The sequence below is a fragment of the Lepisosteus platostomus genome, chromosome 18 (genome assembly GCF_059453375.1).
Source record: "Lepisosteus platostomus isolate fLepPlt1 chromosome 18, fLepPlt1.hap1, whole genome shotgun sequence".
NCBI lineage: Eukaryota > Metazoa > Chordata > Actinopteri > Semionotiformes > Lepisosteidae > Lepisosteus > Lepisosteus platostomus.
The window spans coordinates 15656097-15673907 of NC_142628.1; the positions used below are offsets into that span (position 1 = coordinate 15656097).

Genomic DNA, 17811 nt, shown 5'->3' on the forward strand with positions numbered 1-17811 from the left:
CCCCCTGCACTCCCTCACTCCCCCTGCACTCTCCCTGCACTCCCTCACTCCCCCTGCACTCTCTCACTCCCCCTGCACTCTCTCACTCCCCCTGCACTCTCTCACTCCCCCTACACTCTCACTGCACTCTCTCACTCCCCCTGCACTCTCTCACTCCCCCTGCACTCTCACTCCCCCTGCACTCTCTCACTGCACTCTCTCACTCCCTCTGTCCTCTCTCACTCCCTCTGCACTCTCTCACTCCCCCTGCACTCTCACTGCACTCTCTCACTCCCCCTGCACTCCCTCACTCCCCCTGCACTCTCTCACTCCCCCTGCACTCCCTCACTCCCCCTGCACTCTCTCACTGCACTCTCTCACTCCCCCTGCACTCTCTCACTCCCTCTGTCCTCTCTCACTCCCTCTGCACTCTCTCACTCCCCCTGCACTCTCACTGCACTCTCTCACTCCCCCTGCACTCCCTCACTCCCCCTGCACTCTCTCACTCCCCCTGCACTCCCTCACTCCCCCTACACTCTCACTGCACTCTCTCACTCCCCCTGCACTCTCTCACTCCCCCTGCACTCTCACTCCCCCTGCACTCCCTCACTCCCCCTGCACTCTCTCACTGCACTCTCTCACTCCCCCTGCACTCTCTCACTCCCTCTGTCCTCTCTCACTCCCTCTGCACTCTCTCACTCCCCCTGCACTCTCTCACTCTGGGGAAGCTGTCCCTCTGCCCTGTGCCTCTTCCTGAAGGCAGGCCGGACACCCACAGCGGCCACTACCTGTCCGACCCACACCCAGCCCCCAGCCAGGGGGCGCCCTTGAGACGAGGGCCGGGTTCGCGCCGGGAGCCGCGCGTGTGCGTGTGTGCGTGCGCGCGTGTGGAGCCTGACTGGCAGCGCGGGTGATCCGACCGGACAGCTGCTGCCCCGGAGGGGGAGCCAGTGCGCCCCGTCACGGGCCATTTCTGCGCCTGTCACTCACAGGCTGCGAGCCCGCCTGGGGCGCGGGGCAAGAAAAAGGCCCCTCTGCGAGGCTGAGGAGGGAGATATTTGAATGCCACAACGCAAGAGGCACAACAGGACATCGCACTGGCCATGCTGGAGCCATGAATCACCTTGAGACAGCCCCGCGTGGCTCTGGTCACGCACCCTGGTCCTGCTGATCAGCAATGATGTCACTGAGGACCCCCTCACACAGAGAGGGTCACTATCCCTGGGGGGGTACGTGGGGAGGGCAAGTTGTTTTACAGCAGCAAGTTGTTTTTACAGACAGACACAAGAAACAAAATGACAGGAGCAACAATCTACATATTTACATAGAAGGTCGAGTGTTGAGTGTTGAGTAATGGCTACAGGCATGAATGAGAACTTCAGTCTGTTGAGTCTGCAGTTGGGGAGTCGGTATCTGCGTTCTGATGGGAGTAACTGGAGATTTCGAATCAAGGGGTGTGAAGGATCGTCACAGATGGATTTTGCTTTACGCAAAACACGTCTCTGATAGATGGAGGAGAGGAGAGGAAGATCAACACCAGGCACCTCCTGAGATCTCTTCACCAGGCTGCCCGGTGTGTTCCTGCCTCTCAGACTCAGGCTGCCGAACCAGCAGATCAGGGTGAAAGTGAGAACAGATTCCAGGAAGGACAGCCGGGACAAAATCGACGCCGAATCGTCGACCTTAAAACGCTCGAGCTTCTTTAAAGAAAACAAGACGCTGTTGACACAAGCGGAGTCCGGCGATGGGCAGGACTGGCCGCTAAGCTCGTCAGCTCGGCTGCCTGTGAAGAGCTCACGGGCTCCCCGAGTCGAGGCCGGACTGAGACGGGCCCTCCCGTTCCTCCAGCCCGGGCCCAGCGACTCGCTCTACAGAGCGGAGCTCACCAGCGCCCCTGCCCTGCAGCCTCCTGCTTCCTCGGAACAAGGAGGCTTCGGCTCGGCCAGCTTGGCAAGTGACGAGCTCGCCTGGGAAGTGAAGGACTCGGGGGGGAGGAGAACCAGGAATGTCCTGGTCGTCCGGGACCGGAGCTGTGCCTCCTGTTGGGAGACCCACTGCTGACTCGGAGGGCGAGGAGAGAGGCCGGTTGTTAGGCAGGATGGGGGGGGGGGGGGGCACCTTCCCAGCATGCTCCTCTCTGGGAGGCGGGAGAATACCGGAGCGCCCCTTCGGAAAACCACCCCACGGTCTATAGGGCAGAATCTGTACCCCCCCCCCCACTCGCTGCTGAGCCCCCCAGCAGGAGCAAATGTTCTCTAAAAACATGGCGGAAACTACATAAACGCTCGGGACAATGAGCCAACACCGCCAACAAAGGCACCCCGGACAACACACAGCCACACGGGCCATGGGGTCGTCTTGACCTCACGAAAGGGCACGGGGCCAGGGTGTACCCCCTAATCAGGAGGCCAGGGGCTCCCCTCCACGGCTTTCAAGTCATGAACGAGTCCAAAGCCCGCAGGTCTCCATCGGGGCCTTGTCCCACAGAGGGCAGAGGGAGTCGGGACGCAGCTTCAGGGACTTGTGGATGGAACTCCGTGGGACTCCTGATCCTGGGATGACCGGCGGCGCATGAGTGACCCCCCTCTTGTCTGCACCCCAATGTTCCTTTATGTCTGCGTTTCAGACGCGAAACATGGACTTGGGACAGGTCTTTGTTTCCAAGGGATTTATTTAACCTCACATCTCCAGCAATCGTGTATCATCGGGGGGAGATTAGGGGCTCCGGTTGCCTACATTTGCAGCAGGCACAAACAGAAGTGGAAGGCTGATGAAATCCCAGAGTTCATCCCAGCTCTCCGAGATATCGGTCCCTTGAGCACAGCCAGGATGCTGGGCGCTGGCCAGGAGAGACGGGGGGCGGGGTGGTGGGGGGGTGTCCTGCACTCCGTGGTACAGCCCACTAGGGCTCTCCTCAAGGCCGCTCAGGGTCTCCCAGCTGGAGCTCCCCTCCTCTCGCAGAGGGCCATGGAATGTCCCGCTCCACAGCCAATCAGAAGGGGCCCTGCGCCCCGGAGGGCAGGGATTGGCTGGGGCTGGCTGACGTTGACCTCTGTGCCGTTGCCACACATCCCGTGCTCGTTCCAGCCCCAGGACAGCAGGCGGCCCCCTGGACAAAAACACAGCAGGGTCACCACCAACACACACAACTCGTGACCTGTGCCCGTCTGCCCATCGGGCTTCACCTTCTCTACCCACTGATCCAGCTCGTCATCCGCTCATTCTATATACTGTTTCTGTCCAGCTGAACACACATTCCTGTCTATACATGTACCTCTTTATTCATATGTATCTATACTGTAATCAGTCCAGCTGAACACTCATTCCTGTCTATACATGTACCTCTTTATTCATATATATATATAGTAATCAGCCCAGCTGAACACTCATTCCTGCCTATACATGTACCTCTTTATTCATATATATATATAGTAATCAGCCCAGCTGAACACTCATTCCTGCCTATACATGTACCTCTTTATTCATATATATATCTATATTGTAATCAGCCCAGCTGAACACTCATTCCTGCCTATACATGTACCTCTTTATTCATATATATCTATATTGTAATCAGCCCAGCTGAACACTCATTCCTGTCTATACATGTACCTCTTTATTCATATATATCTATATTGTAATCAGCCCAGCTGAACACTCATTCCTGCCTATACATGTACCTCTTTATTCATATATATCTATACTGTAATCTGTCCAGCTGAACACTCATTCCTGCCTATACATGTACCTCTTTATTCATATATATATCTATATTGTAATCAGCCCAGCTGAACACTCATTCCTGTCTATACATGTACCTCTTTATTCATATATATCTATATTGTAATCAGCCCAGCTGAACACTCATTCCTGCCTATACATGTACCTCTTTATTCATATATATCTATACTGTAATCTGTCCAGCTGAACACTCATTCCTGTCTATACATGTACCTCTTTATTCATATATATCTATATTGTAATCAGCCCAGCTGAACACTCATTCCTGTCTATACATGTACCTCTTTATTCATATATATCTATATTGTAATCAGTCCAGCTGAACACTCATTCCTGTCTATACATGTACCTCTTTATTCATATATATATATCTATATTGTAATCAGCCCAGCTGAACACTCATTCCTCTCTATACACTGTATCTGTACATCTAAATATTCATTCATGTGTACACATGTACCTCTTTATCCATATAGCCACATTTCTCGATCTACCCACTCATTTTTGTATTTATTCATTCATGTCTACATATGTATCTTTTTATCTATCCTTATATCCGTGACCACAGATCTCTCTGTCTGTCTGCCCCGCCCTGTATCTGTTTATTCATTCTGTCCCAGTGACCTCACGGCCCTCTCTGAGCTCGAAACACAGACCAGACCCAGCATCCTTCTCTACTCCTTGTCGTTCCTCCGTTTTCTTTAAATCACCTTGAGGTGGGGGTACAGGCAAGCTAAGGCAATGTCTCTGGGGGGGTTGGCCACCCATTCCCCGGATAAGAAGGGCAGAGAAGAGGCTTGGAAAAGACTGGACATGAGTAAACGGACCCCCAACCGGAAGAGAAGGCTGAGCCATCTGAAAAAGCACAGGAGAAGAACAATAACCGGGCACCTAAATCGATGGGTTGTCTTCGTAAACACATGCTCACTCTTAAGAAACACACACCATAACCTTGAAAGGAATTTCATAGAAGAGCTACATATAAGCCCCTATCCCTAGCACAGCTGCTGACTGTGGCATTATAAGCACATGTCATTCAATTATTAAAAGATTCAAAGTTTCTTCTGACTGTCCTTCTTTCAAAGCTTTGTGAAGTCCTCACTAGTGAGGGCCACTCATTCCCATAACGTATGCACGCACAAGACATGTTGGACACAGAAAGTGGACAGCGGAGAGCCTAATCCAAACTCAGGTCAGTCGAGTCACAGCCTTCTACAAAGGCAGTCTGTCAAGCTGCTTTAAAACTGCCACGGGTCTCCGGCACGCGACACAGCGACAAACCGGACAGACGCATATCGCTGCTGCGCTGCTGACGCCACTCGCTGATTGAAGTCAACCCTCTGCAGTCGTGACAGCAGCCCCTGGGGCTGGGCGGCCGGGTGTGGGCAGTGTGGGCAGTGGGGTCAGCAGGGGCAGTGTGGGCAGTGGGGTCAGCAGGGTCAGTGTGGGCAGCAGGATCAGTGTGGGCAGTGGGGTCAGCAGGGTCAGTGTGGGCAGTGGGGTCAGTGTGGACAGTGTGGTCAGTGTGGGCAGTGGGGTCAGCAGGGTCAGTGTGGACAGTGTGGTCAGTGTGGGCAGTGGGGTCAGCAGGGGCAGTGTGGTCAGTGTGGGCAGCAGGGTCAGTGTGGACAGTGTGGGCAGCAGGATCAGTGTGGGCAATGGGGGCAGTGTGATCAGTGTGGGCAGCAGGGTCAGTGTGGGCAGTGGGGTCAGTGTGGGCAGTGGGGTCAGTGTGGGCAGTGGGGTCAGCAGGGTCAGTGTGGGCAGTGGGGTCAGTGTGGACAGTGTGGTCAGTGTGGGCAGTGGGGTCAGCAGGGGCAGTGTGGTCAGTGTGGGCAGCAGGGTCAGTGTGGACAGTGTGGGCAGCAGGATCAGTGTGGGCAATGGGGGCAGTGTGATCAGTGTGGGCAGCAGGGTCAGTGTGGGCAGTGGGGTCAGTGTGGGCAGTGGGGTCAGGGGGGTCAGCAGGGGTCAGTGCGGGCAGCAGGGGCAGTGCTGCCCTGCCACTCCAGAGTAAAAAGTGACCAGCAGCTGCAAACCTGATGCGAACTTAAAACCGCCCTCGGCTTCCTGCGACCCCCCCAGGCCCACAGCCTGCGCTCACTCAGACACCAGCGCAGTGAATGGAGCGGAGGTGTCTCGGGGGGCCGCTGGGCTGCCTCAGGAAATGAGAGAGAGAGCCTGTGTGAGGGAGAGAGGAAGGGGGGGAGGTGATGTTTTTCATTGAGCTGCACCAATCACAGAAACCCGAGCCGAGCACGCACGCACACACACGCGCGCACACACACACACACCAATAATTCTCTCTGATCAGGGGCTGCAGCAGCACACGTTCCCGAGAAGCCCCCCGAGGCCAGCGTTCGCTGCCGAGCCATACCAGAGCAATTACCCAGCCCCGCCTGCCAATTAGCGGCGGAATTAGCGAGCGGGCAGCGCCGTTAATGGGTGACCTGGAGTCGTGCGGTCAAGGGGGCTCATGGGAGACGGGGAGACAAAAAGAAAGCCAGGACCCCCCCCCCCCCACTTCAAACTGCGCGACAGTGTCCCCTCACGACCCCCCCACCCCCCCCCCGCCTGCTCAAAAAATAAGGAGTCAGTCACATTCTGCGCCCCCCCACCCCAAGTCTGAGCAAACCCCGGTACCCCAGACGGTTTGGTCTGATTTTGTCTGGATCAGAGTTTCCGGCACGAGCCACCCAGGTGTGGATCAGCTCGTCAGTTCCGGAGCCCGGACAGGGAAAAGGGACATGGACAACAGCCGGCGTGAGGGCTTGGGGGGACCCCTATATCGCAGATCCCCTTGCACAGACTGAAAAACGACAAGCTCCCCTTTCAAGACTCTTGTTCTGTAACCTAGAAGAGATCGCAGGGTTTGTGATAGTATACCCTCTTTGCACATCGTGCAATCAAGTTTACTGTGACAGAGAAAAACATCCAGACCCCCCCCCCCCCCTCCCCAGGCCCAAAATCCTTTGGGACAAGGGGCCGAGCAGCTGGGAGCTCAGAGGAAACAGAACCCTGCTAATCGATATCCTCCGCCATGCGGCCATGCCTTTGTGTGGCAAGGCAGCAGACCGCCACATCAGTAGACACTGCACGTAGTGCACAGCGCGCTGCCTGCCTGCTCTGCATCCTGCTGCTCCCAGATCCCCCCCCAGCCGGGCCGGGCCGGGCCGACGCCGCTCTGCGCACTGAGGTCCGGGCTGGCCAGGGTTGCCGGGGGGGGAGGAGGCGAGTGCCATGGCAACCCGGTTGCCTAACAGTGCTGCCCGTTGCCACGGCAACGCAACAGCTCTCCCCTCTCAAGGGTGACCCAGTGTTCCTGCCTCCCAGGTGCCGCGGCGGAGGAGCGAGAGAACTGAGCCCCCCCCCCCATCCCCCCGGCCCATACTGTCCGACAGAACGCCAGACCGCGGGATCTGGATGCCGGCGATGGGAAAACAGACGGGGCTGTGAAATTCTCGGCAGGCTTGCGGCACCCGTTCCTGCGCTGTGCAGGCAGGCCGCCCTCCCGCTGCAGCACCCTGCCGGCTCGGGGAAGACCCTCACCCCCACCTGCCTGGGGGACCGCCGCTACTGTCCGGGTAACCCCGAACCCCCGAATCCCAGCCCCCTTCTGGGACACCTGGGAACAAACTCTGCGCCTTGACCCCCCCGCCCCCCACACCCGGATTTGAAGCCGCGCAGGAGCCAAGACCACCCCGCTGGAGCTGATGGGCGCAGACCGGCGAGAACAGCCAGGGACGGGGGGGGGCTGGGCCCGTGGCGTCTGGCGGGAGCCGTCCGGGGGGGCTGAACTCCCGCACGGAGGGGGCCGAGCGAACCAGGGACCTCGCTCAGCAGGGCCGTCCCCTGCCAGCCGGCGGCGGAACCCCTCTCGAACCCGGGTCGAAGCCCTCCCCCGCCGGGCCGGGCGCCAGGCCTCACCTTGACCGCTGGCCCGGGGGGGGGGGGGTGTGTGTGAGCTGCATCGCCGATCGACCGGTCGAGCGACGTCCCCGCCTGTAAACGCGCGCGCGGAGCGCCGATCCCGCCCCGCCCCGCCCTCTGCTCGCGGACGGCCGCAGCCCGCCGTGCAGGAACGGAGGGGGGGCAGGGGGGGCGCAGAAGTCAAACGGAGGAGACGCCGATGATTTGGAAGCTGCGTGTGGTTGCCATGGCTCCCATCTTCCCGCGTGGTGTTAGCAAAGCGCACGGGCGGGCGCCGCGGCCTGGCTTAACCCTGGCTTAACCCCCGAGGCGCTGGCAGGGGCGAACGGGCCGTTGTCCCCGCTGGGGCGAAGGCCTGACTATACCTACACCTCTACCTGTAACGACCAGGTAGAGGTGTACGGCGAACTGAGAACGTCTGTTTTGCCTCCCAAGGCTATCTGCCCCTCCGGGTTTCTCCACTGACACGACACAGCCTGGGAGACTGACACCAGGAGCCGAGCCCCATCCTGCAACAGGAACGCAGCTCAAACACAGCGAGAAAGACGCCCCGAACGAACGGCAGTGTCTGTACAAAACCTAAGGACAAGCCTGGACTGGAGGTGTTCTTGTTTCTTCTTGAGGTGCCAAGTTTGAACACCACCCCCCCCCTGCACGGTGTGAACGCCTCACAAGGACAAAGCAAGATGGGGGGGGGGCGGTCAGTCACGAGGGAGGTGACACAGTATCGGGCGCATCGCCGCCACCGTCCACACACGGGACACGGGCGAGAAAGCTCTGCACGCGCTCATCTCTCCGAGAGGGGAGCTGGACGCGTGATCCTCATCACACGCGGGAGGCAGAGACAGCGCTCGGAGATACGGCCCAGATCCCCTCTGCCCTTAGAATGAGGAGGACGCGAGAGGCGCGTTCTGGCTGGGGCTCCTCGACAGCACTGTTGCTTCTCCCTGACCTATTTCCGCACTATAAATAGCTGCATTCAGGTCCCTGCTACACATCCTGCTCGGCTGCCCCCCTGCCAACGCGCGGGAGAGAGACGAGGAGAGGAGGAGACAGGGAGAAGGAGTGGGGGAGGGCGGGAGAGATGGAGAGAGAGAAGGATAAAAGAGAGGGAGGGAGGGAGTGAGAGAGAGAGAAAAGGAGGTGCTTGAAATCCTGTTTCTGCTTCTCTCCTCCCTCTGCTGTAAGTGCGGCCAAAGAGAACCCCTTCACCGCGCGGGGCAGCCCATGGCAACAGCAGGCAGAGGCCGTCTGAACCGAGCCCTGTCCTGCCCGGCCACGGAGAAGAGGAAGCGGAAGGCATAAGGATCTGGAGATTCGAATGGAACGGGCTCCTGCTTCACAAGAAGTAAAGCGGAAAGGATATTTTTTTCATTATCGCCTGTGACGAAGTGAGAACAACTTTCGTGTTGTGGCACCTCGCGTCACCGGGGCTGCTGGGATTGTTGCCGGGACCGAACACCTCAATTTGCACCTCATGACATGCTTAACTACTCAGACACAGGCACGGAGTATCTCTGAAGCCTAACCCTCCCAGCAACGACTCCACGTTCAGTACAGCTTAGCCACGGAACCCAGGAGGCTGCAGTATCACCTACCCAGCTCTTGCACTGAACATGAAAGGGCTGCCCAGCAGTGCGTCATCCACAGCGATCCTGCCATGTTTATTACAGAGCCCTCCACTGTCCCTAAGCCTCACACTCCTACTCGGGGTGCCCATCATCCGGACCGACTCACACCCCAAGACAGCAGGCCAGACCGGGCAGCGAGCAGGGCTGGACACGTTCGGACAGTAAGGCCCACGCGCTTTCTTAAATCCTGCGCCTGTCGTTTGATATTTCTCACCAGCTTGGCACGCAGCCTTGCTCGGCCAGAGCAACCTTTTCGCTGAAGGAGGGCCATGCTTGGATTTGGGGGGGGCTGTGCAGACTCTGCCAGGCCTGCCCCTGATGATGCAGGTGGCCGGTGGCAGCTGTTTCCAGATGTGACAGCGGGCAGAAGCTGGCACAGGAAGGGACTCCCCGGCCCACAGCCGCCCCCCCCAGGCAGATCCCCCCCAGGGAAGGTGACATGGGGCAGTCAGGCAGAAGCAATGGGACGCTACCAAGCAGGAGGGAGATCTGAAGCGCTATTCCTCCCACACACCTCCCCCACTGGGGGGGGGCACTGCAGCTGAGCTGGTCTGCAGCAGGAGCACAGCAACATGACTGCACACGGGCCACAGGGGGGCCGCACACGGGACACAGGGGGCTACACACGGGGCACACGGGCCACAGGGGGGCTGCACATGGGACACAGAGGGCTACACGTGGAGCACACGGGCCACAGGGGGGCTGCACATGGGACACAGGGGGGCTGCACACGGGCCACAGGGGGCTACACACGGGCCACAGGGGGCTACACGCGGGCCACAGGGGGCTACACGCGGAGCACACGGGCCACAGGGGGGCCGCACATGGGACAGCACACAGGCCATAGGGGGGCCGCACATGGGACAGCACACAGGCCATAGGGGGGCCGCACATGGGACAGCACACAGGCCATAGGGGGGCCGCACATGGGACACAGGTGGCTACACACGGGGCTGCACATGGGACACACGGGACACAGGAGGCTGCACACGGGATACAGGGAGGCGCACACTGGACCTCCCTAAAGGCCCCCACCCCAGCTGCATGGCCGAGCCCCCGTCTCCCCTGATCAGTCAACACACGCACCCTGAACTGACGCTCCAGAGAAAAAGAAATTCTGGATCTGAATCACGGCAGTTCAGCTGACACAGAATCACATCAAACACCCCATCCAGCGGGGAACCCCCACCCAGCGCTTGAAGGGTAACAGCTCGTGCAACAGGGAAGCCGCTGGTGTCGTCATGCAGGGGGGAGGGCGAGACGAGTCGCTCGATCAAGGCAAGGCAGAGGGGTACCGGGCAGGGACAGGGGGGACGCATTGCCCCTGGGGAGCTGCTACAGCGAGTCACGAGTCAGCTGGATATTCCCTGTGGCGGAAAAAACACTTCTTCCCTCATCCTGGAAAAAACACCCCAGAACAACCCTCACCGCACGCCGAGGCGGCGGGGGCAGGAGCCGCGATCTGGAGCCGCAAAAACGCCCACGGAGAGCTCACCCTAAATAAACACCGAAAGACTAGTCCCAGGGGGAGTGCTCGCCTGCTTTTATTTTTCTAGATCGCTCCTAAATCCCAGACGGGGCTGGGCTCTCTCACGCGGAGCGGGGGTGACTGGCAGATGGGAGGCCGAACCCCGGAATGTGTGTGGCAGTGGGTGCCCCCCCACAGAGCCCTTCAGGTGGACCAAGCGTCTCTCAGCTCCGTCCGTCTGTGTCCCCCCTAAACCCCCCCCCCCACACTCCTTGCCACTCCACTGCCCACCCCTAGAGGGCGACACCTGACCCACACCCTGACCTGGGGGTTTAATCACCTCTGCAACCAAGCCGATGGCCCCAACTCGGGCCAGAGACACAGGGGGGCCCCCCGAGCTGTGCCTACAGCCCGCGCCCACCACTCCCCAGTCTCCCCAGCTCCTTCCCTCGCTGACAGCCGGAGTCAAATCGTCCTGCGTTAAATTTTAATGGGCAGCGATTAAACTTTCACTTTCCGTGAAGCGGGCAGAGATGGAGAGAGAGGCCGCGAGCGAGGACGGCAGAGGAGTGATGAGAAAGAGGAGGATGAGGAAGAGGAAGAGCTGGGGAAGGTCGGAAAGGCGCAACTCCAGCAGTGCTGCTAGAAACCCTGCCTGCTCATCCTGAGCCACAAGCGAGAGCACAGGAATGGCTTTATCCCGGGTCTGGCCTGGGCCAAATGAGCAAAGAATCCCCTCAGTAACTCTCCGGCCAAAACATCAGGAAGTCTCCACCCCAGCAGCCACAGGCACTTAGCAGTGTGGGCGAGCCGGGCGGTCAGTCTGCGGTCACTGTGAAGCTCACGGCCTGCAGCACTGTGGACAGTGTGGACGGTCAGTCTGCGGTCACCGTGAAGCTCACGGCCTGCAGCACTGTGGACAGTGTGGACAGTCAGTCTGCGGTCACTGTGAAGCTCACGGCCTGCAGCACTGTGGACAGTGTGGACAGTCAGTCTGCGGTCACCGTGAAGCTCACGGCCTGCAGCACTGTGGACAGTGTGGGCGGTCAGTCTGCGGTCACTGTGAAGCTCACGGCCTGCAGCACTGTGGACAGTGTGGGCGGTCAGTCTGCGGTCACCGTGAAGCTCACGGCCTGCAGCACTGTGGACAGTGTGGACAGTCAGTCTGCGGTCACCGTGAAGCTCACGGCCTGCAGCACTGTGGACAGTGTGGGCGGTCAGTCTGCGGTCACCGTGAAGCTCACGGCCTGCAGCACTGTGGACAGTGTGGACAGTCAGTCTGCGGTCACCGTGAAGCTCACGGCCTGCAGCACTGTGGACAGTGTGGACAGTCAGTCTGCGGTCACCGTGAAGCTCACGGCCTGCAGCACTGTGGACAGTGTGGACAGTCAGTCTGCGGTCACTGTGAAGCTCACGGCCTGCAGCACTGTGGACAGTGTGGGCGGTCAGTCTGCGGTCACCGTGAAGCTCACGGCCTGCAGCACTGTGGACAGTGTGGACAGTCAGTCTGCGGTCACTGAGAAGCTCACGGCCTGCAGCACTGTGGACAGTGTGGACAGTCAGTCTGCGGTCACCGTGAAGCTCACGGCCTGCAGCACTGTGGACAGTGTGGACAGTCAGTCTGCGGTCACTGTGAAGCTCACGGCCTGCAGCACTGTGGACAGTGTGGACAGTCAGTCTGCGGTCACTGTGAAGCTCACGGCCTGCAGCACTGTGGACAGTGTGGACAGTCAGTCTGCGGTCACTGTGAAGCTCACGGCCTGCAGCACTGTGGACAGTGTGGACAGTCAGTCTGCGGTCACTGTGAAGCTCACGGCCTGCAGCACTGTGGACAGTGTGGACAGTCAGTCTGCGGTCACCGTGAAGCTCACGGCCTGCAGCACTGTGGACAGTGTGGACAGTCAGTCTGCGGTCACTGTGAAGCTCACGGCCTGCAGCACTGTGGACAGTGTGGACAGTCAGTCTGCGGTCACCGTGAAGCTCACGGCCTGCAGCACTGTGGACAGTGTGGACAGTCAGTCTGCGGTCACTGAGAAGCTCACGGCCTGCAGCACTGTGGACAGTGTGGGCGGTCAGTCTGCGGTCACTGAGAAGCTCACGGCCTGCAGCACTGTGGACAGTGTGGACAGTCAGTCTGCGGTCACTGAGAAGCTCACGGCCTGCAGCACTGTGGACAGTGTGGACAGTCAGTCTGCGGTCACCGTGAAGCTCACGGCCTGCAGCACTGTGGACAGTGTGGACAGTCAGTCTGCGGTCACTGAGAAGCTCACGGCCTGCAGCACTGTGGACAGTGTGGACAGTCAGTCTGCGGTCACTGTGAAGCTCACGGCCTGCAGCACTGTGGACAGTGTGGACAGTCAGTCTGCGGTCACCGTGAAGCTCACGGCCTGCAGCACTGTGGACAGTGTGGACAGTCAGTCTGCGGTCACTGTGAAGCTCACGGCCTGCAGCACTGTGGACAGTGTGGACAGTCAGTCTGCGGTCACTGAGAAGCTCACGGCCTGCAGCACTGTGGACAGTGTGGACAGTCAGTCTGCGGTCACTGAGAAGCTCACGGCCTGCAGCACTGTGGACAGTGTGGACAGTCAGTCTGCGGTCACTGTGAAGCTCACGGCCTGCAGCACTGTGGACAGTGAGGCGGTCAGTCTGCGGTCACCGTGAAGCTCACGGCCTGCACCAGTGTGGACAGTGAGGGCGGTCAGTCTGCGGTCACTGTGAAGCTCAGAGGAGCGTCACCCCATCTCTCGCTCTTTGTCACCCCGAAACAACAGGCAGCTCCAGAAGGGGACCAGTACATATAAACAAACTGGATGGAATTTCAGAAGAAGCAGGCGTGCCAGAGGAATGGAGGGGTGAAAATCGGGAGAAGAGGGAAAGGGAAACGGGGAAAGCGAATCGCTGGTCCCCGGGGCAGTGAACAGAGCACCCCCATCAGCCCCCCATACCCTCTCAGGACCGTTGGACAGGGCAAGCTCCAATCTCTCGCTGGCCTGGGGACGAACCGCCTGCCGCCCCACAGCAGGCAGGCCGGACGGGAAGAGCAGGGGCTGAGGTGAAGGATCTGAGCCCCCTGTGAGGGGCTCACACGGAGCTGGGGTGCAGGGTGACACCACCCGACCGCACGGGGTACACATCCACCTTCTGCTCCCAGCCTGTTCATTACACGAGAGCCACAGAACCACACCGATGAGCCCCAGCCTCCCCCACTTCACCAATTACAATCATCTGGCCTTGAAGTTATCAAAGGCAGGCAGAGGACTCATTTTTCAGATCAGCGCTTGCTCGAGAAGCAGAGTCATGGAGAACCCTCTAAAACAGCGTCTTGTTTTCTTTAAAGAAGCTCGAGCGTTTTAAGGATTCGGCATCGATTTTGTTCCTGCAGTCCTTCCTGGAATCTGTTCTCACTTTCACCCTGATCTGCTGGTTGGGCAGCCTGAGTCTGAGAGGCAGGAACACACCGGGCAGCCTGGTGAAGAGATCTCAGGAGGTGCCTGGTGTTGATCTTCCTCTCCTCTCCTCCATCTATCAGAGACGTGTTTTGCGTAAAGCAAAATCCATCTGTGACGATCCTTCACACCCCTTGATTCGAAATCTCCAGTTACTCCCATCAGAACGCAGATACCGACTCCCCAACTGCAGACTCAACAGACTGAAGTTCTCATTCATACCTGTAGCCATTACTCAACACTCGACCTTCTATGTAAATATGTAGATTGTTACTCCTGTCATTTTGTTTCTTCTGTCTGTCTGTACACCAGCACTGCTGCTGTAAAACAACTTGCCCCCCTGGGGATAATGAAGACTCTCCCTCCGTCTTCAGGTGTGCAGAGAGATCAGTGATCCATGGATCACAGAGAGCAACACTGTCCAGAGTCTCTCTGCTCCTGGTGTCTGCAAATCTTTACAAGAATTAGAAGAGTGTAATTGCTATGCAGGTCCCAGGGCATCAGGTCCCAGTTTCCTAGTGACCCAGTGAGGAGAGGCAAACTCATTGTGCTCCTGCCACAGCAGCAGGGATAAGCAATACCCTTGTCTCACTACCCTGACTGGACATGTGCTTTGCCCCTTTCTCTCCAACTGGCTGCAGTGCAGTCCTTCCAGATCAAGATCACTTTATTGGCCATATACAATCGCTTGCATTAGGAATTTGTCTTTTCGCAGACCCCAGCTTGCTCTCCATGAGACACACAGACAGGGAGAGAAGCTGGGGGTCAGAGCGCAGGGTCAGCCATTGGAGCAGTTGGGGTGAAGGGCCTTGCTCAGGGGCCCAACAGAGTAGGATTCCTCTGCCGGCCGCGGGATTTGAACCTGCAACCTTCACAGCTGTCCTACAGAAGTTTCCACAACCCACACACTGCTGGGGGGGGGGGGGGTCAACTCACGAGCGTTCGCCCGGACAAATGGAGGAAATGACTCACCCACTATGGCCAGGTTGTGCTCTGAGCCACAGGCGATCTGCAAGGGAAAAACAAAGAAATCAAAGTTCATTTTGCACATCTCACCAGTCTGACCAGGACGACGACAGCCCCCAGCAGAGAAGAGACAAGCGCTGAAGGTAAGGCTACTCTGGGATTTATGACGCGGTCAGGGAGGCTCCCCTGTAGAGCAGCTTGATCCAGTCCAGGTTTTAAAGCGCTATCAAGCAGGCTCCATGTTACACCGCAGACAGATCCACTCCAGGCTTTCTGAGCTGCAAAGCCCCACTACAGAAGCCAGCACTGAACTGGATTCATCATGCCTCCTACATCACTTTGAGAAAATCTACACAGGCAGACGCATGGAGTTAAACCATTAAGCTTGAAGAAAAAAATGGAATTTCCTCTATCATGAGAGGAAGAGAGAGGAGAGCTGAGAGCAAACAGAAAGGCAAGAAAGAGCAGCACAGAACTAGATACAACCACAAACACAAAACTGAGCGAGCACTGGCACTGCATTCATGGTTTTCATTAGCATAATGCTTTTCATCCTGAAGTGTTGTGGAGCCCAAAATCCAGCCAAGACACCAAGGTTAACAGTCCTGCGCCTGCCAACAGCCCTGGGACCTTCAATAACCCACTTCCACAGGCCCGCACTGGAACAGGTTTGGATACTCTGGTTCCTCTGCAGAGGCAAGAGCACCACCTGCTGGTCCAGTGTTAACAGCAGCAGCCTGGTTTTCCTTGGAGGCCATCCCTGGTCATCCTGCGGGACCGGAGGCCGGTCCAGGGAGCCGTGCTGCTGGGCGCCCTGTCCCAGAGGCCTCTCTGGCTCCTGCTGTGTCTCAGACTCCGGGGGATAGGCCGCCGCCAGGGCTGTGGGGGAGCAGGTGGGGGGGGCCGGGGGAGGCCGCAGGCAGCCAGAGAGAAGCAGCAGAGCGCGGAGATGAGCATCACACACCCCCCCCCGCCTCAGCCATCCCAGGTTGCTTTCGGGTTAGGGTCCGCAGGGGTGTCGTTAATGCATTATTATTCACTGGGTCGCTGGAAGTCTGTTACTGGTGCTGGCCTGAGCTGGGGAGGGTGAAATCTGGTCCCCTGAGACACTCAGAACAGCTCCGGGACTGCGATCTCGGGATGGGGGCAGGGGGCAGAGGTCAAAGGTCAGTACCCCCCCACACACACACACAAACTCCTTCACGCCACGAGAGGCGCAGCTTCACGGTGTTCTTCATCGGGCAGACCATCCTCATCAGACTGCAGATGGGTGCCTTAGCACACGCATGTAGAAACACACACATGCACGCGCACACCTGCATGGCTACAGATTCAGCCAGACGCATGCAGGAGAGAGCGCGCACACACACACACACTCCGAGCACGGACAGACTCCAGAGCCCGCCTGCCGACACACACCTTCAGCGGAGCAGCAGAGACATCTCCAGCATAGTAATGAACCACTGCAGCAAGGCGGCCTGCCCCCCCCTTCCTCTCCAGCAGACAAGAGACACGCGCTCTCCGCCACACCCCTCCAGCCCTGCCCCGCGCGCGAGCGAGCACGCACACACACACTCCACACGGCCGCGCTCCGGCGCAGCAGCAGGACGGAGGGGATCTGGAAGAACAAACGCGCCCACTGCCGGCGCCCCGTTTCTTTCGGTTCAGAGTCTCGGAGAATGCGGAGCCTCGTTCCCTGCCAGCCTGCAAACCGGCAGGCACGGACACTCACAGTCATCGTGGGGGAGCCTGCTCTCGACTCCCAGCAGCAGGGCGCCCGGAGACGCCGGCCGAACCGCCCCCGCCATCGCGACGAGCGCAGCCGAGACGCTTTGCCCTCGTGTCAGGGGAGATCTGTGCACGCCGGGGTCACGGACCCCCTCTCTCTCCCTTTAGGGAAAGTTGGAAAAGCCCCAGTGACCTCGGGTACGAGCCTGGCCTACACCCTAAAGCCCCGCGGCTCGGAGATAAAGCCAAACGATAAAGCCGTTGGGCCCGGCGCGACCCCCAGAACCCCACACAGCCCAGCCCCTCGCGCCCCTGACACACGGATCACCCTCAAGGAGGTGGGTCTCCGGAGCGGACAGGAGGAGCCACAGGCCGAGGCGCCTCCCCTCGCTGGCAGCCCATCGGGGGCGGGGGTCCCCATGCTGGCCAGCACTGCTCGGGGAGCACAGGCACCCCTCCCCCCCCCGGCCAGCTCGGATTAGCGCGCCCCGATATGCAGGCGGGGCCGCCCCAACCAGCAAGTGCCCCTGCACGTCAGCCCCCCAGGCGGCTCCCATCCCAGCAGGCCCCTCTCCTCCACAGGCTCAACACTGCCCCCCCCCCACTGTCCTCAGCACGCTGCCGGCCGCCCGCTTCTCAAAACTCCCACCCCCCTCCGTCCTGCTGTCGTTCCATCCTGCCTCGTTCATAAGTGACGAGAAAGGGACCGGTCTGGTATTTCACCACGCAGATACCAGACATCACGGCTGGAGGGAAACGGGGAGGAGAGGGGCGAGGGGGGACAGAGGAGAAACGCCGCGACAGGAAGTCAGATGCCAGACGGCGGCGCAGCGGGCCGAGGCCTGGAGCAGGCAGCCGAACGGCGAAGAACCGCGCTCTTCAGGATTCGGACACGCAGACGTCAACCCCCCTGGCTGAGCCG

At 59.1% G+C, this 17811-nt stretch overlaps 1 protein-coding gene across 11 annotated transcripts in view; it reads right to left on the reverse strand.

Annotated features, from left to right (window-relative positions):
* Positions 1-17811, reverse strand: part of sergef (secretion regulating guanine nucleotide exchange factor) — a 36909-nt gene that overhangs the window by 3866 nt on the left and 15232 nt on the right. For 3 of the 11 annotated variants that reach the window (XM_088611555.1, XM_088611556.1, XM_088611554.1), the window contains exons 6-8: positions 16894-17051; positions 15168-15204; positions 2633-3088 (exon numbers count right to left, since the gene is read on the reverse strand). In XM_088611555.1, coding sequence (XP_088467681.1) covers positions 2695-3088; positions 15168-15204; positions 16894-17051 — 589 coding nt within the window. In that variant the 3' untranslated portion in view covers positions 2633-2694. Of the gene's footprint in view, positions 1-2632; positions 3089-4430; positions 4576-13372; positions 14272-15167; positions 15205-16893; positions 17052-17811 lie in introns of those variants that run through there. The other 8 variants (XM_088611549.1, XM_088611548.1, XM_088611552.1 and 5 more) reach the window with 8 other exon arrangements.